Genomic DNA, 20,776 nt, shown 5'->3' on the forward strand with positions numbered 1-20,776 from the left:
AGTGTAGTTTCTTAATTGGTTTTGAGTTCCATATAATCCTAAAAAGTAGCTTTCTCAATTCAAAATATAGACATTACTGTGTATTTAGTGGTGAAAACTTTAAAAGAACATAAATATCCAAAAAGAAAAAAAGTTTAAGCAAAATATATGTCCATATGATGTTGTGCTAGGCAATCATTAAACATGAGTTTTACAATGTTTTAAATAGGAGAAAATTGCTATTAAACTTGAGGCAGAAGAAATCTCTGTGATGCAAGTTGTTATATAGTACGTCACAATCAGCTAAATCTATATTGTAAAAGACTTGCAGGAATATGCTAAAATGTTCATGTTTTCTCTGGGTTGAGAGAGTGGGGAAAATGTTTTTTTAAAAAAAGCGTTTCCATTTTAGTATCATAAATATGCTACATTTATAATGAATAAAAATAATTCAGAGGTATCTTTTCTGTAATACTGAAGACTTTTTCCATGCCCAGGCCTCTGAGGGGGACATGTCCTAACTTTCACCCTTGAAGTACAGATAAATGGGGAGAAAAAATTTGTTCCAAATATATTGATATTGTTAGAAAATGCTTATCTCGTGTAAATGCAGAACCAAAGGAAATGTGTAAATATCGAATACTGCAAGGATATGTATAAACACAATTCTTCCTCCTGAACTTTTAAGCAACGACCAATAGTTATATAAAGTTGGCTTCTTGGAATACAATTTAAGGGTGACATAGGAGTCCCAGTCATTTCCCAAATTAACAGGTATTATCATCAGTATGTCAGACAGACATCCTCCCTGATACGGTTTGGCTGTGTCCCCACCCAAATTTCATCTTGAATTGTAGCTCCCTTAATCTCCACGCATTGTAGGGGGGGAACTGGTGGGAGCTAATTGAATCATGGGGGCAAGTTTTCCTGTGCTGTTCTTGTGATAGTGAATAAGTCTCAGGAGATCTGATGGTTTTATAAAGGGCAGTTTCCTGCACACACTCTTTTACCTGCCACCATGTAAGATGTGACTTTGCTCTTCCTTTACCTTCTGCCATGAGGGTGAAGCCTCCCCAGCCATGTGGAACTGTGAGTCCATTAAGACTCTTTTTCTCTATGAATTATCCAATCACAGGTATTTCTTCATAGCAGTATGAAAATGGACTAATACACCCCCCCTCCAAAAGAAAAAAAAGGAATGAACAGTCTGTCTCAATTATTAGAAATACTTAAGAAAGGGTATCTTCAGCCCCATATATAGTCTAAGAAATATTACAACAATCAAAGAATATAGCTTGAAGCTAAAACGGGTTCTTGAAATCTTCCCTTGGTGTTTCTTATGCTTACTGCTATTGATGAAATTCAACTGGATGAGGCTTTTCTCCTCCAGTCTCACTAACTGTGTAGTAGAATGAAAAAGATTAAAAAAAAGACATGCAAATATTTCTTCCATACATAGAAAACAGTATTATCTAAATCAAATATGGAATCATCATAAGAATACTTAGAAGTGAATAATGTATTATAGTTCATAAAAAGTAATAACTTACCTAACGAAGTTTTAAAAGCAATTGTTTACACTGTAAAAACACAATGTGTGTAGATTAATATTTTCCACAAAAGTTATCTGTAAAACATGACTAAGATAGTTAGATATGGTCTGAAAAGCAGAGAAAGCAAGTCTGGACATGTTAATAGTTATCAAGAAGTTCCAAAAATTGTGAACTGACATTCTCATAAAATAGTATTTGAGTCAAGCTTTATACAAACGCTTCATTTTTTAAAGCACAAAACTATCTCATCATGGTTGGCAAATCATAAAAAAACAAAAGCAAACCCAGCAGAATAGGTTCTAAATACTTAATTAAGAGTTATAGTTATTTATTTAAAAGAAACTGGTCGGGCGCAGTGACTCACACCTGTAATCCCAGCACTTTGGGAGGCCGAGGCAGGTGGATCATTTGAAGTCAGGAGTTCAAGACCAACCTGGCCAACATGGTGAAACCCCATCTCTACTAAAAATACAAAAAAAATTAGCCAGGTGTGGTGGCATGCGCCTGTAGTCCCAGCTACTTGGGAGGCTGAGGCAGGAGAAGAGTTGAACCCAGGAGGCAGAAGTTGCAGTGAGCTGAGATCATGCCACTGCACTTCCGCCTGGGTGACAGAGCTAGACTCTGTCTCACAAAAAAACAAAAAGAAAAAAAAAACAAAACAAAAACCTGACCATTAAAAATGGCTTTATGAAAATATTTCATTTTGTAACAATGGGGTTGGGGAGTCTTAATAATTGTCTAACATGTAAAGTAGGAAGGGTATATCAAACTTTGCAAATATCACATTGACTCATAAAACTTTATTAAGGCTCTATTGAGAGGTGAGGCCAGGTGGACTTCCTGAGACAAGTGGGGACTTGGGGAACTTGCCTGTCTTACAAGAGGAGTGTAAAACGTACCAATCAGCGCTCTGTAAAAAGCACCAATCAGCACTCTGTAAAACACACTAATCAGCACTCTGTAAAACGCACCAATCAGCAGGATTTTAAAAGTAGCCAATCGCAGGGAGGACTGAAAAAAGGGCACTCTCATAGGACAGAAACAGAACACTGGAGAAGACAATAAGGGAATAAAAGCTGGCCACCCCAGCCAGCAGCAGCAACCCGCTCCAGTCCCCTTTCACGCTGTGGAAGCTTTGTCCTTTCACTCTTCACAATAAATCTTGCTATCGCTCACTCTGGGTCTGTGCCATCTTTAAGAGCTGTAACACTTACCACCAAGGTCTGCCGCTTCATTCTTGAAGTCAGTGAGACCACTAATCTACCGGCAGGAACCAATTCCAGACGCATTATTAAGGTAGGTAGATCTTCAATAGATCTACTCTTTTTTATTTTTATTTTTATTTTTGGCAGTTTATAACCATGTACCAAGGATGCACAATTAAAAAAATAAAGCCAACTTTTACATTAAGATTTGACCAAAAATCATCAATAATACATCGTTTTAATGCTAGTAGAATCTTCTTCTGACATCAGTTCTATTAGCATAATTATAATGTCAATTAAAAAATCATCAATAATACATCGTTTTAATGCTAGTAGAATCTTCTTCTGACATCAGTTCTATTAGCATAATTATAATGCCAATTAAAAAAATCTAGTGGGTCTCTTCATTTTAGTTTAGAGCTTGATTGGAAACATTCAGGAAAACATCCATGGCTTGCTACTTTCTCTTTACCTCTAGCACTATGCTTCTCCCCACCAGCCCTCCCTCCACATCCTCTGACTCAGAGACTATTTGAAGAGGACACCTGTTTTAAATGGAGCCACAGGAAATACCTATGTTGCCTTTTCATAATCCTACCCTGCAACTGGTTGGCTGAAATGAAAATGTTGCCCACAGACTGATGCAACTTCAGTGTGACAACATTTACTGGAAGGCAGGAGGGACTCCAGTTTATATTTATTTTCCTTCCATTAAGCCCTGGTAGTGTAGTGTAAGAAAAAAGTAACGGCAAAACCAGTTTAACAACCAGATGATTAGCATTAAATTACACGCAGGGGTTTTACATCCAAAATTGGAATTTTTTAAAGCTGAATGCAATCTTGTGGCAGAAAGTTATTTGAAAATCCTTTCTTTATAGCTTTTTATCTATAAACCACTTGTCCAAAGTTCATATTCTAGCTGATGTTATATATTGATATGACATTAATCAATCTGTCATGGAAAAGTGCTGCGTAGCCTACCCATTGAAAGCAGAATTGAGAGAGTTTCCCAGTGATTGACAGTCGTTTGTCAACACTGAAAACCTTATTGCCCCAAAATACTGAAAGTCACTCGCGGCTGCCTGTGCTCGGGTTTACACCCCACGTTCACACCCCCACCGGATCCCTCCGCACGGGGCACCAGCTCTCGGCCAACTGCAACTACCCCAGGAAGCGTCACCGCGATTCCGGGGCGGGAACATTTGTGGACACTGGGGTCCCCTCCTTCAGTCCAGGTTCCCCGCCCCCTCGCCCGGCCCGGCGCCCACTAGCCACAGGCCCCGCTTCCCCCTGGAGATCAGCGCGCACTTCCCGAGCCCTCGTAGCACTCAGAGGTCGCACCCACACCTGGGATGCCTAGGGGGCGCCTCCTGGCCGGGTGTCCCGGGACCCTGCGAACGCAGGAGCAGAATGACGAAGGTGACGAAAGAGATGACGACACGCCGCCTGCCAGGCCGCGGCCGGCAGTGGAGAGCGTCCGCAAACCGCGCCCGGCCAGTACAGGTCACCCGGGCGCTCGCGGCCGCGCCAGTCCCCGGGGGCGCGCGCCCCGCCCCCGCCCCGCCCCGCCCCGCCCCCGCTCCCGCGCCCGCGCCCGCGCCCGGGTTCCCACGGCGCCCGCCCCCGCGCGCCCGGCGCCTCCCTCACGCCCGCCCTCCTCGCCGCCCAGCCGGTCCAGGCCTCTGGCGAACATGGCGCTTGTCCCCTGCCAGGTGCTGCGGATGGCAATCCTGCTGTCCTACTGCTCTATCCTGTGTAACTACAAGGCCATCGAAATGCCCTCACACCAGACCTACGGAGGGAGCTGGAAATTCCTGACGTTCATTGATCTGGTAAGGCCGTCCCCTCCCCCTGCTCGCCCCGCACCCCGTGCCTGTGTGTGTGTGTGTGTGTGTGTGTGTGTGTGTGTATGTGTGTGTGGATGCGCGAGCACCTGCGCACGTGCGCGCCTCCAGCATCCACCCGTGTCCTCGCCTCTTCCCCAGTGATTGCGTGTGAAGGCCTGGCTGCCCCCGCAGCGGCACCTTCTGAACCACTCACCGTTACCTGGTAGCTGGGTACCCTTACCTGGCAACTGGGGGACAAATGGAGGTGGGGCGCAGCCAGGTGGTGGGCTCTTTGGAGGGGGACACCGAACTGCTTCTAAGAGGTGACACGGGAAGAATCTTCAACTAACAAAAGCATCGGACCTGATCATGAATGGCCTGAGACCCATTCGCCCTCAAGGTGCTTTTCAGAGCACCCACCGTGGGATGAACTTGTTGCAACTGAAGGAAACTGGGTATTGTCTAGTGATTTGGAACTTCACCTGAAAGAACCAAATCCTTCTCATAAGGGAGAGAAAGCACCTAATAAAGTTGTCTTCTTTGCATCTGTTTTTTTTCCCCATTGTCAATAATTTACCTTCAACCTTTACCCCGTACATATTAGGAGACAGAGATTTTCAAAGTGCATTTCCAAGGTGACTGTACACACTTCTCTGTCTTCCCATGTACAAATTTACAGTAGTTTGCATAAGCAGCTCCTCTGTTGGCACAATATGATAATCTTGACAGGTGCAGGTTATTATTAGTATATCATTTTGAAAGTTTTTCTATTTCTGGCACTAAAAGGCCCTCTTCAACCCCCCTGGAGAACAGAACATGGGCATAAGGCCCAATAATGAACTCATGGATGGACCTAGGAATTTCAGAGTAAAGGTGACTAAGACACACGCTAAAAGATTATTAGGAACAGGCTTAAAACAAAAGCAATGAAGTTCTAAAGCACTCAGAGAAATTGTAGAACCAATTCCTGGGACTCCCTGAACTGTTTATCCAAGACTATACAGTTGGTTGGCTACACCAGCAAGATTATAATCTCTTGTTGACCCTCCATTCTGATGAAGAGAACATGATACCTGTTTTAAAAATTTCCAAAGGCTTAGGATGCCTCAAAGAAATGCAGAGAGGCTTTTGGTTTAAAAATAACACCTTATATTTGCATTATATTAGATACTTTCAGAGTGGAATTTCAATTCTTTTGCCCAGCAGTCTCCAAACTCTGCACATACCCTTAGGCCCACAAGACTTCACAGGGTATAGAATGTTGCAAGGGTTTTAATTTTCAGATCCTCATCTTCCAACTCTGCTTGAAACTAATTTCCCTCTGAACATGCCTGATGCCTGCCAGTTCTCCTTTCATTCTCCCCATTCATCCAAGTGAGGAGCCCGTGACAAGACTCTGAGGTGTGTTTTTCTGTCTGTTCCTTTTAGCTTCCAGAAGATAGATGGCTGTCACCATGGCTATCTTTATATTTGATTGAACAACAATGTCGGAGTTGCCTTGACAGAAAGTCTTATTGGGTTGATTGGCTTGTCAATGAGGATTGGCTTTGCCAATTATGTTGTGTAGCAGACATTTTCCGTATATTGAATGAGCTAAATCTGCAACCCTGAGGTTCTGATGCATATGTATATGAAGCAAGCATACCACCCATAAAGCGCCAGAAAGATGTCCCTTTTTCAAGTGTTTACACTTAACTATGTTAAGGATGTTGAGATGTTATTTAAAAATATGTGCATAGATTTTCAGAATTCTTTGAGGGGCTATGTGAGCAAAACTCCTTTTGGGACACTGCCTTATCCCATTCCTAAGTCAGATCTTACTTAGAGCTGGCCTATTTGAATGTTGCTAAAGAGCAGTGCTGGGCAAGAATACAGAGATGCTGTGGGAGCCATAGGTTCTAGAAACAGCCCTCAGCATCACTCTTGCAGTAGATGCTGTGTTGTGGGAGCAAGGGGAGGGGTCAGCAGGTGAACAGAGGTAGAAATTGAGGGTGTTGGTTAACCCAAGAGATGCCTGCTTTTCATAATTGGCATTGCTTACTGTGCATTAAGAAACAAGGCTCAGAAGAAACGATATACCTCTCATAACCTTTGTGTGACATGAAACCATAGTAGAGTCAGCTTGATATGCTGTCATATAATTTATCTTTTAGCATTCAATGATTGGACTTGCCTGTTTTAAATACTAATCACCATACAGGACTTTTTCTATCCCAGAAGTCAGACAGTAGATTCAAATGTGAAACATTTACTTTGCTTCATATTTAGCTTCAGATTGTATAGGACCTTTAGCCAGCGTTGTAATTTTTTGCTCTGTGGCTCCTGATTGAAATATAATAATTATCTTTAACCAAGAGTGCCTGTGAGAAAGTATGTCTGAGATATATTCATAAAAACATTCATGCAAAGTGTTATTCTTTTTATTATTTGAGATTTAGAATCCTTAGAGCTTAAGCATTGTACAGCTGTTAAAACAACCAACCTGTCAATCCTCAGTAATGGCATGAAATGATTAGGCTACTATAATTTAGCCATTTTACTTTTCACTTTTAATGTTAAAAAGACCGTAAACTTTATTACCTAGTGCCTTGTACAATATTAATGAGTCTAAGTTTATTGGAGTAATTTGCAAGAGTTTAACTTTTTAAAATTGTAATGTGAAGGCCCTTTTTTCTAGCCAACTTGGATTGCAGGAATCATTTATCCTGATAGCCACAGTTGGATTCCATATTCCATGGCTTCAGTTTACCAGGAACTGAGTCAGGAATCTCACGCTGCATGCATCCAGGAGCAGATGATTATGTGGCAGTGGCCATTCTGGCTGTATTCATTTCTCTCCTTGGGTATGAGGGTCATTCCAATAGATTCGGAGCTTATGGTCAAAAACTGAAATACACATTGTTGCTACCAGTAATCTTATACTGTTATTCTCCAATGGTTTCTTTTCCTAGTATTGAGAAACTAAGAGAACTAAGGTGTTTTTGGAAAATTGAAGTTAGTAAATGGAAAAAGAACACTGTCTTGGTGTGGTAGGCAGAATAATGGGCCTCCAAAGATGTTTACATTCTCATGCCAGGAACCTGTGAATACGTTAGGTTACATGGCAAAGGGAAATTAAAGTTGCAGATGGAATTAAGATTGCAAATCAATTGACCTTAAAATAGGGTAATTATCCTGAGTTATCCCACTGGGCCCAATGTAATTACAAGGGTCCTTAAAAGGAATAGGGAAACAGAAGACAAGAGCTTGTTGGAGGAAGATGTGACTGGAAGAAAGTCAGAGAGAGATATGACAATGCTGGGTTTGAAGATGGAGGATGGAGCCAGGAGACAAGGGGTGTGAGAGGTGTCTAGAAGCTGGAGAGGACAAAAAAATGGTTTTCCTCCTAGAGTTTCCAGGAACACATACCTGCTGACAGCTTAATTATAGTGTATTTTGGACTTCTGACCTCCAGAATTGTAAAATAATAAATTTGTGTCATTTTAGCCATTCGATTGATAGTAATTGGTTACCACAGTAATAGAAAACTAGTATACTTGGCTTTAAAGCCTCTGACTTAGAAAAAAAACTTAACTCTTTTTGTACTTATATGAAATAAATGCAGTGACTCAGCTAGCCCTTTATGTATAGTAGATAACTGGTTAATTTTAGATTTAACAAAAATGCAAGTTTTTTCCTACTTCATCCATGAAATTATGTGGAGGAGACATACATACGTGTAACAGTGGGCAATATGAGAATTTGTAAAGACTGGACTGTCAAGCGCGTCTGTGTGAAGAGACCACCAAACAGGCTTTGTGTGAGCAATAAAGCTTTTAATTCACCTGGGTGCAGGCGGACTGAGTCTGAGAAAGGAGTCAGCGAAGGGAGATAGGGAAGGGGTTGCTTTATAGAAGTTGGGTAGGTAATGGAAAATTACAGTAAAAGGTGGTTATTTATTGTTAGCAGAGAAGGGGGTGACAAGGTACATGGTGGGGAGATCATAAGGCTTCTTGTCCAGAAGAAGAATGTCACAAGGTTGGTTGATCAGTTAAGGTAGGGCAGGGACAAGTCACAATGGTGGAATGTTGTAATGTTGGTTAATCAGTTAAGGCAGGAATTGGCTGTTTTACTTCTTTTGTGGTTTTTCGGTTGCCCCAGACTTCTTGGCTCCTGCAGGCCATCTGGATGTATATGTGTAGGTCACAGGGGTTACAATGGTTGAGCTTCAGCTTAGAGGCCTGACATGGACAACTTTGGAAAAACTAGGTCTTTACTATGAAGTATTTCAGAGACTATCATTATGTAACATGTCAGGCCAGGAGAAGAAATACACTTAATTGGAAATAAGCTGGAAAGAAAGAAAATTTAAACTAGCTGTTGCTCAAATATTAACATTTTCTTAGTCAATATCACAGCTGATGAATTTTCTTCAAGTGACGTGGATTCATTCACTCATTCACTAGCAAAATGATTATGCTGCGTGTTACATGATAATTGCCCCAAAAGATAAAAAAGAAGAATTAGGATAAAACCAACATAAATAAATGAAAAGAAAAAGGCAAATGTATTTTGAGGTCTTAAAGTAGTATTTGGGGTATAATAGGTGTTTAGTAAATGTTTAAGTAAATGGAAGCTTTCTCTTCCCAAATTTTCATTGAGTATTCTTTTCTTGTCCTGTCTCCTCCCAAAAACATTCAAAATGATAGGAATTTAAAAATGTATCAACCAGAACATTATTCATATGTATATGATAGAGTCTAACAGATGAGTCAGAATCAACTTCTTTGAAAACCATGAACTGGATTTTTTAGAAAACTTAAAATATTGATGATGGATGTAAGACATCTTGATTTTTAAAGATTGAAACATATCTGGGAATCCCATTGGCTCTAGTTTGTAGTACTGGCCATTTTGAGAGTCATCCTCTCTTAGGGCCGTATCATACCCATTATTCCTCCTGAACTGGCTTTTCATTCATGTCACGGCAGAATATTGTTCAGGCCCTGCCTACTCAAAGTGTGGGCTGAGGACCAGCAGGATCAACTTTGTCTGGGAGCCTGTAAGAAATGTGGCATCTCCAGCTCCACCCCAGAGCTTCTGAATCAGAGTCTGCATTTTAATAAGATCATCAGGTGATTTCTATGCACATTCAAGGTTGATAAATGCTGCTCTAAGCTGCATTGTTTTTTCATTTACATGGATTAATTGTAGGACCCTGTAGAGCAGTCTTAATATACGAATTCTGCCTATTTTCTTTGTTTTTTTTTTGAGACAGTTTCACTCTGTCACCCAGGTGAGTGCAGTGGTGATCTTGGCTCACTTCAACCTCCGCCTCCCAGGTTCAAGAAATTCTCCTGTCTCAACCTCCCAAGTAGCTGGGATTACAGGCACCTGCCACCACACCTGGCTAATTTTTGTATTTTTAGTAGAGACAGGGTTTTACTATGTTGGCCACGCTGGTCTCAAACTCTTGATCTCAAGTGATCTGCCTGCATCGGCCTCCCAAAGTGCTGGGATTACAGGTGTGAGCCACCGCGCCTGGCCTGAATTCTGCCTATTTTCAAAACATATTACAGATTGACTTTCACTGTGATATAACAAAAAAAAGTAAGAAATTACAATTTGAAAATAAAGATATGTTTCAGATACGAGAGATGGGTTAGTTATTGCTATTGAGAAACAAATTTAAATAATCTTCAGGGCAACTAAGGTGAAAAACAATACACATTTGATTGTATTGTCCTTATGTTGAAAGAAAGGAGGTATAACAATTTATTGGGAAAAATACAGTTCTTTCCAGGCACTGACTTTTCAAGGTAATTTATCACTCAGATATTTATTTAAAGAACATTAAGGGTGGGTACGGTGGCTCACACCTGTAATCCCAGCACTGTGGGAGGCCATGGTAGGAGGCTTGCTTAAACCCAGGAGTTCGAGACCAGCCTGGGCATCACAGCAAGGCTCCCACTACAAAAAATTAAACATTATTTGGGGGTGCTTGCATGTGCCTGTAGTCCCAGCTATGTGGGGGCTGGGGCAGGAGGATGACTTGAGCCCAGGAGTTCGAGTTTACAATGAGCTATGATAGTGCCACTGTACTCCAGCCTGAGTGACAGAGCCAAATCCTGTCTGTAAATAAAAATAAAAAAAAAAGAACATTGGTTAGCATAGTAGATAATGTCTTTGATTGGTTTTTAGTGTAATATATAGAAAAATTTTTATGGTTAATGTTTCTTATTTGATGGTTTTATGAAAGCCAAAGGCATGGTCTTATATTTTGGCTAGGTGAAGGCATTTTTGTAGAAGTTTAAGGTAATATAATCTAGGTACTTTTTTTGTTATCTAAATCTGTATTGCAAAAGAATTTCAGAAAACCAGAGAGAGATGAGGATAAATAAAGTCTTAGATGTGGAAAAGCTTGCAGTGCTCAAAGAATAGGAAATGGTCAAGTGTACCTGGACGATACCATTTTTGCTTTTAGACATGCTGAGAATTTTTGACATTTAAAAAATGTTAAAGAGGGAAAATAAGCTGCTTAAGTATACTACATTTTGCATTTGAGTTAGTCTTATATTTATTTACATACTTATCATAAAACATATTCTTGTCTCGAGTTCATGACTTAATTTTAAATAGGAAATAAAATATCTTGAGAAGAGATTCTGCATGTCATTATGTAACTATGGTACTTAGTTTTGCCAGTCAAAACCACACATTGCCACGTGAAGGCCAGTAGTTTATTGAGTACTCAGGGAACAAAATCAGGTGGATTTTTTTTCTGTTTTTTGTTTTTTGGGGTTTTGGATATTATACAGAGAGTGTAAAATTGCAAATTTTTTCTTCAGGAGACTCAGACTTGACCCTAAAATATGCACATAAACTTGAAGGCTCAAATAATGTTTTTTCCTAACCTGGAGGAAGAATTGTGAGAATAATGCTTTGCATAGAATCCTCTTCACCTTCTTTGCATGTTTCTTTTGGATCAGGCATAAAATAGGGGCCTGGTTTTGTTAGAGTGGGGGAAATAGTTGATGATATAATCACCCATTCCCTCTTAGTTGCAAATGGTATTGAAATTACAGAAAGTCATCTGACCACTAGTTGAGGTCACTTCTTTTCCCATTCCTGCCATTCCCCCATGTCTGGTATAACATTTAGCAAAATTGGTAACTGCTCTTGAGGGTTTTCATTTGTTTCTCTGTGTTCCTCTGAAATGTCATATGTTTCTGGGGGAAGCATGAACAACAGTACAATTTTCCACATTGAATCAGATGTTCACGTGATCCAAGCGTGCTTGGAAAAATCTTACTGCTTAGGATTCTATACAACATAGCTCTCTTGTGCAGTCTGTAGTTAGACAGTTAAAGGGCCCATGCCTCACCTGCAGGGTAGCCCTTCTGAGTGCGGTGGAAGCAGAGCTTTCTTGGAAAGTGAGACACCACTTGATCAGATCCGTTGTGGAATTGAACAAGATATAAGACAGAAGCATGGAATTCTGAAAAGTCAGACAATGCACTAGTGCACTCACATTGTCTTATATTTAGGTCTGTCAGGCTGTGTTATAATTTTAAAAATTAATTTCAAAAGCGATACATACTTATTATAGAAAATTTGTGCAAATACAGGAAACAATAGAAATACAGGGAAGAAAATATAGTCCATCTTAATTCTCCCTAATTTTCCTTGCATCTTAGCATTTTAGTGCTTCAAGATGGTATTTATTTTGGAACTTTATGTACATACAGGAACATACTTAGAGAGACTACAGTGTATATGTATATGTGTGTTCATACATATGTAGTCAGGTATCAGAAAAAATCATATTCTTTAAAACTTATTTTAAAATTACGGATATCACTTAGAGATACCAATGTTAGTATTTTGATATTTGACTTTTCAGTCATATATATACTTCTGTTAAAAAAAACAAAAAATTCAATATGAACATATGGTTTTTATAAATTCTTCATCCACATACACTAAAATTTATTCCTTTTTTTTTTTTTTCTTGAAATGGAGTCTCACTCTGTCGCCCAGGATAGAGTGCACTGGCGTGATCTTGGCTCACCGCAACCTCCACCTCCTAGGTTCAAGCGACTCTCCCACCTCAGCCTCCTGAGTAGCTGGGATTACAGGTGCATGCCGCCACTCCTGGCTAATTTTTTTGTATTTTTAGTAGAGACGGGGTTTCGCCATGTTGCCCAGGTTGGACTCGAACTCCTGGGCTCAAGCGATCCACCTGCCTTGGCCTCCTGAAGTGTTGGGATTACAGGCATGAGCCACCGCGCCCGGCCAATTTATTCTTTTTAGTATACAATACTGTAAGTTTTGACAGATGCATAGTTTTGATACATGCACAGTTTTGATAGATGCAGAATTTTCCAGAGTGGATGTGCCATGTTGCATTACCACCAGCAATGTGTGAGAGCTCCACAGATGGGAACTCATATTGTATCTTCAGAGTGTGGCGTTGTCAATTTTTCTTTTATTTCAGCCATTCTAATAGGTGCGTAGCACTATCTCATTGTGGTTTTGAGTTCCCCTCATGACTGAAGTTGTTAATTATCTTTTCCTGTGCCTTTTAATAATATATTCATGTTCTTTGTGAAGTTTGCCCATTTAAAAAATACTGGGTTGTTTTATTATTATTAAGCTTTGAGAGGTTTTATGTTTGCCAAATAAAAGCTCTTTGGCAAATATGTGATTTGCAAATGTTTTCTTCCTGTCTGTAGTTTATTTTATTGATAGTGTCTTAAACAGAGCAAAAGTTCATTTTGATGATAGAAAATTTACCATTTTTCTTCTTTTTATGGAACCTCCTAGAAGTTTTAAAGTTTTAGGTTTTACATTTTTATCTATAATCCTTTTTTTCTGGTATATGTTGTGCAATTTTCCCTGCACCGTGTCTTGAAAAGATTGTCATTTTGCCATTGAATTACCTTTGCACCTTTGTGAAAAATCAATTGACTACATTTGTGTGTCTGTTTCTGGATTCTGGATTCTGTTCTGCTCCACTGATGTGTGTGTCCCTTCACAGGTACCACACATTGTTGATTGTGGCTTTATAGTAAATCTTTGAAGCAGGTAGTGAGAATCATCTAACTTTGTTCTTTTTCAAAATTTGTTTATGCTATTCTAATTACTTTTCCTTTTTGTTTAAATTTAGAATAATCTTGTTAATATCTACAGATAATTGTACTTGGATTTTTTAGTAGAATTTAATTGAATCTATAAAACGATTTGGGGAAAGTTGGACATCTTAACAATATTTACTTTTCCAACCCATGAATGTGACATATCTCTTCATTTATTTAGATTTTTAAATTCCTTTCATTGATGTTTTGTAGTTTTCAGCATATAGTTTGTGCATGTATTTTGTTAGGTTTATACCTATTTTATTTTTGATTAGTGCTATTGTGAATGGTATTTTTAATTTTTTTTTAGAAATTTTTATTTTCTTAGTCCATTTTGTGTTGCTATCACAGAATACCACAGACTGGGTAATTTATAAAGAAAAGAAACTTATGTCTTACAGTTCTGGAGGCTCAAAAGTACAAAAGCATGGTGCTGGCATCTGGTGAGAGCCTTCTTGATGCACCATAGCATGGTGGAAGGCATCACAGGACAAGAGAGGCATAAGAGAAAGAGCCAAACTAGCTTTTATGACAGACCCACTCTTGTGATAACTAACTCTCCTGTGATAATCTGTTAACACATTAATCCATTAATGGCAGAACCCTCATGACTCAATCACCTCTTAAAAGGCCTTACTTCTTAATATTGTTAGATTGGGGATTAAGCTTCCACATGAATTTTAGAGACAAAAACATTCAACGGCAGTGACCCTTTTATATTTAATTGACATTTTAATTGAGGTAATTGTAGATTCACTTCAGTTGTAAGAAATACAGAGAGATACTGTGTAGGCTTCACCCACTTTCTCCCAGTGGTTACACCTTGCAAAACTGTATTATAATATCACAACCAAGATATCGATATTGAAACAGTAAAGTTATAGAACCTTTCCATTATCACGAAGATACCTCATGTAGCCCTTTTATGGCCACAACTACCTTCTCCCTTTGACCCATCCCTAACCTTTGACAGCCATTAATTTGTTCTTTCTATGATTTTTGTCATTTCAAGAATATTGTGTATCCATAACCATACATATGTGACTTCTGGGGATTGCTTTTTTTAAAAATCAGAATAATTACCTAGAAAGTCACCCAAGGTGTTACATGTATCAGTAGTTTGTTCCTTTTTAATTGCTAGTAGTATTACATAGTATGCATACACCACAGTTTAGCCATTTATCTGTTAAGGGATATCTGGATTGTTTCCAGTTTTGGCTATTATAAATAAAGCTGCTGTGGACATTCATGCAGAGGTTTTTGTGTGACCATAAGTTTTTATTTCTCTGATATAAACATCCAAGAAGAAAAATGCTGTATTCTATGATAGTTGCAATTTTTAGTTTTACCGGAAGCTACCAAATGGTTGTCCAGAGTGGCTGTACCATTTTATATCTCCACCAGAAATATGTGACAGATAAAATTTAGCCCCATTCTTGCCAGTTATTTGATGTTGTCAATATTTTTAATTTTAGCCATTTTAATTGGTGTATAGTGATATCTCATCGTGGTGGTGGTGGTAGTGGTGGTTCTTTTGTTGTTGTTGTTCTTCTTCTTCTTCTTCTTCCTCCTTCTCCCTCTTTCTCCTCCCCCTCTTTCTCCTTCTTCTCTTCTTTTTTTTTCTTTTCTTGTGTGTGTGTGTGTGTGTGTGTGTGTGTGTGTGTGTGACTGAGTCTCGCTCTGTCACCCAGGCTGGAGTGCAGTGGCATGATCATAGCTCACTGTCATCTCAAACTTCTGGGCTCAGTTGATCCTCCTACCTCAGCCTCCCGAGTAGCTGGGACTATAGGCATGTGCCACCGTGCCCAGATCGTTTTTTTTTTAATTTTTTTTTTGTACAGACAGGGCTTTGCTGTATTACCCAGGCTGGTCTCAAACTCTTGGCCTCAAGTGATCCTCCCATTTCAGTCACCCAAAGTGCTAGGATTACAGGTGTGAGCCACTATGCCTGGCTCATTGTGGTTTTCATTTTCATTTTTCAAATGGCTAACGACGTTGAATATATTTTCATGTGCTTACTTGCCATCTGTATATCCTCTTTAGTGAAACAAATAGTACTGTTTTGTTAAATTTTACTTTCTGGTTGTTTATTGTTTGTGTATAGACATATTTAATGTGTATATTTTGACCTTATGTCCTGGTGATTTAACTAAACTTATTTATTAATTCAAGGAACTTTGCTTTAGATTCTATGGGAGTTTCTTTTTTTTATTTAGACTATCATGTCACTTGTTAATAGAGACATTTTATTTCTTCCTTTTCAATATGGATAGCTTTTATTTCCTTTTTATGGTTTATTGCCTTGGTTAAGACTTCTAGTAGGTTTTAGGTAGACGAGGAGAGAGCAGATATCTTTAGAAGGATCCTTTCTTGTTTCTTGTTCCTTTCTTAGGAGGAAAACATGTAGTCTTTTGCAATTAAGTATGATGTTAGATATAGATTTTTTTTTTGTATATGCCCCTTATCAGTTGATCAGTTGAGTAATTTTCTTTCTATTCCAAGTTTGCCGAGAGGTTTAAAAAAACTACAAATGGATGTTGAATTTCATCTTATGCTTTGATTTGTTCATATGGTTTTTCTTGACTTTTTTCCAAATTTTTAAAAAATAAATTTCATTGTGTGTATTTAAGGTATACAACATGATGTTATGGGATATATTTAGATGGTAAAAAGATTACTGTATTGAGGCAAATTAGCATATCCGTTATTTCACAGATTTGCCCATTTTTTGATTTTGTGGCAAGAGCCACTAAAAGCCACTTGTTTAGCATGAATCCCAGATACAGTACAATTTTATTACATAGACTCCTCATTTTGTACATTAGATGTCTGGACTTGGTCATCCTACATATCTGCTACTTTATGTCCTCTGACCTACTTCTCCCCATTTCCTCCCCACTTCCCACTCCTGTGCCTGGTAACCACTGTTTTGTTTTCTATCTCTGTATATTTGAATTTTTTTTTGGATTTCACATATAAATGAGACCATGCAATATTTTTCTTTCTCTGTCTGGCTTATTTTACTTAGCATCATGTCCTCTAGCTCATTCATGTTGTGACAAATGGATCTCATTCTTCTTTAGGGCTGAATTGTATGTATATATACACTGCAGTTTCATTGTCCATTTGTCTATCAACAGAGAGTTAGGTTGTTTCCATATCTTGGCTATTGTGAATGATGCTGCAATGAACATGGGAGTGCAGATATCTTTGTGAGATGGTGATTTCATTTCCTTTGGTTATATGCCCAGAAGAGGGGTTGCTGGGTCATATGGTGGTTCTATTTTTTTTTTTAATTTTATTTTTTAGAAATCTCCATACTGTTTTTCGTATGGCTCTACCAACCTACATTCCTACCAACAGTGTACAAGAGTTCTCTTTTATCCACACCTTTGCCGACATTTCTTCTTTTTTGACTTTTTGATAATAGCCATTCTAATGGGTGTGAGGTGGTATCTCATAGTGGTTTTGGTTTTCTTTTCCATACCTGAGACTGGGTAATTTATAAGAAAAGAGGTTTAATTGGCTCATGGTTCTGCAGGCTGTGTAGGAAACATAACACTAGCATCTACTTCTGGGGAGGCCGCTGGAAGTTTACAGTCATGGCAGAAAGTGAAGTGGAAGCTTGCATGTTATATGGCAAAAGCAGGAGTGAGAGAATTAAGTGCTAAACACTTGTAAACAGCCAGATCTCACAAGAGGTCACTCACTATCACAAGGACAGCAATGGGGATGGTGCTAAACCATTCATGAGAAATCCCCATGATCCAATAACTTCGCACCAGGCCTCACCTCCAACATTGGGGATTACATTTCAATATGAGATTTAGGCAGGAACACACATTCGAACTATATCAGTGATATTGAGCACCTTTTCACAGACCTGTTGGTGATTTTTATGTCTTATTTGGACAAATGTGTATTCAAGTCTTTTGCCTGTTTTTGATTGGGTCATTTGTTTTTCTATGATTGAGTTGCATCAGTTCTTTATGAATTTTAGATGTTAAACCCTTATCAAATGTTGGTTTGCAAATATTTTTCCCAATTTGTAAGTTGCCATTTGATTTCATTGTTTCCTTTGCTGTGCAAAAGACTTTTAGTTTGATGTAGTCTCATTTATTTACTTTTGATTTGTGGCCTGAGCTTTTGGTATGATATCCAAATAAATAAATAAATCATTGCCAAGACCATTTTCTGGGAACTATTCCCATGTATTCTCTTCTAGGAGTTTTATAGTTTCTGGCCTTACATTGATGTCGATTATGCATTTCATGTTGAATTTTGTATATGGTGCAAGAGAATGGTCTAATTTTATTCTTCTGCCTGTGAAAATCTAGTTTTTCCAGCACCGTTTATTGAAGAGATTATCCTTTCCCCATTGTGTTCTTTTGGTGGCTTTGTCAAAAATTAGTTGACTATATATCTTCGAATTCATTTCTGAGCTCTTGATTCTGTTGCACTGGTCCATGTTTATATCAGCAACTTACTGTTTTGATTACCATAGCTTTGTAGTGTAATTTAAAATAATGATGTGCAATGATTTTTGACTCAAATCAAGCTTGCATTTGTGGGGTGAATGCTACTTGGTTATGAGGTATTGCTCATTTTAGATATAGCTGGATTTAATTTGCTAATATTTTGTTGAGTTTTTTGCCTCTCAGTTCATGAGGAACATTTGTCAATAGTGTGTTTTTCTTTTATTGTTTTTGGCTTTGATATTAGGATATGTTGGCCTCATTCCTCTTAAGTGTTCTGGAAGAGATTAAGCAAAATTAGTGTTACTTCTGTCAAGAATGTTTGGTAGAATTTACCAGTGAAAACCACTGGGCTTGTGCTTTTCTTTATTGGAAAATTTTATTCACAAATTCTATTTGATTTCAAAATGTAGGACTATTAATGTCAATTTTTAAAACAGATTTGGTATCTTTCAAATAATTGGTCAATTTCATCTTTCAGCATTTCCTTTTTATCTTTCTCTTATTGTCTGTAGGGTCTGTAGTGATAATCATACTTCATTGCTGATATGGGTAATTTGTGCCTTATCTCCTTTTTCTTTATCAGTCTGGGTAGGAGTTAAACAAATTTTTATTGATTTGTTTCAAAGATCAGCTTTTGATTTTTTTCATCTATTTTTATTGTTCTCAATTTCATTGATTTCTCTCTTTTTTTTGTTGTTTTTTTTTGTTTTGTTTTGTTTTTTGAGAAAAGGTCTCACTCTGTCACCCAGGCTGGAGTGCAGCTCACTGCAGCCTCAACCTCCCAGGTTTAGGTGATCTTCCCACCTCAGCCCCCCAAGTAGCAGGGACTACTGGCACACACCACCATGCCCAGACAATTTTTTGTACTTTTTGGTAGGGACAGGGTTTTGCCATGTTGCCCAGGTTGGTCTTGAACTCCTAGGCTCAAGCAATCCACCCCACTCAGCCTCCTAAAGTGCTAAGACCACAGGCATAAGCCACTGTGCCAGGCTGATTTCTGTTTTTAACCTTTATTATTTTCTTCTTTTTGTTTGTTTTGGGTTTGTTTTGTTCTTCTTTAACTAATTTCTTAATGGGGAAGCTTACATGATTAATATGAACCCTTTATTCTTTCCTATATAAGCATTCGATGCTAAAAATTTTACCCTAGGCACCACTTTAACTGTATTTCATGCTTTAATACATCTTATTTTCATTCAATTAAAAATATTTTTAAAAATTTCCTTTGATTCTATTTTACAGTGAGTTGTACACTGTTTATGTTTTTTTACAGATAGCTTTTCATGGTTTACTTCTAATTTAATTACATTACAATCAGAGATCATTCTTTGTATGATTTCAGTTCTTTTAAATTTGTTAAGTTTGGTTTTATGGCTCAGAATATGGGCCATCATGTTACATATTCAGTGTGCACTTGAAATATGTATTTTGCTTTTAGTAAGTGGAGTGTTTCTTAAATGTCAACTAGGAGAAGTTTGTTGATGGTGTTATTCAGGTCTTGTATATTCTTGCTTGTTTTCTGGGTCTCTCATTAACTGAGAAAGGAGAATCGAAGTCTCTAAGTATAATTGTGGGTTTGTCTATTTCCTAATTCAGTTTTATTAGTTCTTGCATCATATATTTTGGAACATACACCTTGTTAAAAGTACATACACATTTGGAAATGCTATGTAGCTTGGTGGATTGACCCTTTATCACTATAAAATGTTCTTTTTCCTAGGTAATTATTTTCCTTGCTCCAAAGTCTGCTTTGTCTGATATTAGTATAGCTTCTCCAGCTTTCTTTATATTAGTGTTTGCATGGTATGTCTTTTTCCATATTTTTACTTTTAACTTATCTTTATAAACACATTTAAAGTGAATTTTTTTGTAGATAACATATAGTTGCATCTTATTTTTAAAGTTTAATTTGATAATCTCTATTCTTTAATAGGTACAGTTTACATTTAATGTAATTATTAAAATAGTTGGACTTAGGGCTACCATTTTATTATTAGGTTTTTATTTGTTATCCTTTTTTTGTTCCTCCACCTCCATTTCCTGCCTTCTTCTGGGTTATTTGAATTTTTTTTTTTTTTTTTTTTTGAGACGGAGTCTTGCTTTGTTGCCCAGGGCGTAGTGCAGTGGCGTGATCTCAGCTCACTGCAAGCTCTGCTTCCTGGTTCAAGCGATTCTCCTGCCTCAGCCTCCTGAGTAGCTGGGACTGCAGGCACCTACCACCATGCCCGGCTAATTTCTTGTATTTTTGGTAGAGACAGGGTTTCACCATGTTAGCCAGGATGGTCTTGATCTCCTGACCTCGTGATCCGCCTGCCTCAGCCTCCCAAAGTGCTGGGATTACAGGTGTGAGCCACCGTGCCCGGCCTTGAATATTTTTTAGTATTTAATTTTATCTGTCGGCTGTTTGTATATATCTCTTTGAATTATTTTAGTTGTTTTTCTAGTGATTACCATATACAAACTTAGCTTTACACAATCTACTTAGAGGGAATAGTTTATCACTTCAAGTGAAATATATAAACCTTGTCACTTTACCCTCCTCGATTTGTGTCATAGTTGTCATTTTCATTATATCTACATGACTTGAGAACCCTATAGATAAGGTTATAATTTTTGCTA

At 38.3% G+C, this 20,776-nt stretch overlaps 1 protein-coding gene across 6 annotated transcripts in view; it reads left to right on the forward strand.

Annotated features, from left to right (window-relative positions):
- The first annotated feature begins 2,065 nt into the window (after nt 1-2,065).
- The window catches only part of AIG1 (androgen induced 1), a 328,654-nt gene continuing 309,943 nt past the window's right edge, over nt 2,066-20,776 (forward strand). Inside the window, exons 1-2 of one of the 6 annotated variants that reach the window (XM_016956404.4) lie at nt 2,066-4,240; nt 4,450-4,569. In XM_016956404.4, coding sequence (XP_016811893.2) covers nt 4,148-4,240; nt 4,450-4,569 — 213 coding nt within the window. In that variant the 5' untranslated portion in view covers nt 2,066-4,147. Of the gene's footprint in view, nt 4,241-4,315; nt 4,570-4,722; nt 5,115-20,776 lie in introns of those variants that run through there. The other 5 variants (XM_054686369.2, XM_016956408.4, XM_009452118.5 and 2 more) reach the window with 5 other exon arrangements.

Source organism: Pan troglodytes, chromosome 5, assembly GCF_028858775.2.
Source record: "Pan troglodytes isolate AG18354 chromosome 5, NHGRI_mPanTro3-v2.0_pri, whole genome shotgun sequence".
Classification (NCBI taxonomy): domain Eukaryota; kingdom Metazoa; phylum Chordata; class Mammalia; order Primates; family Hominidae; genus Pan; species Pan troglodytes.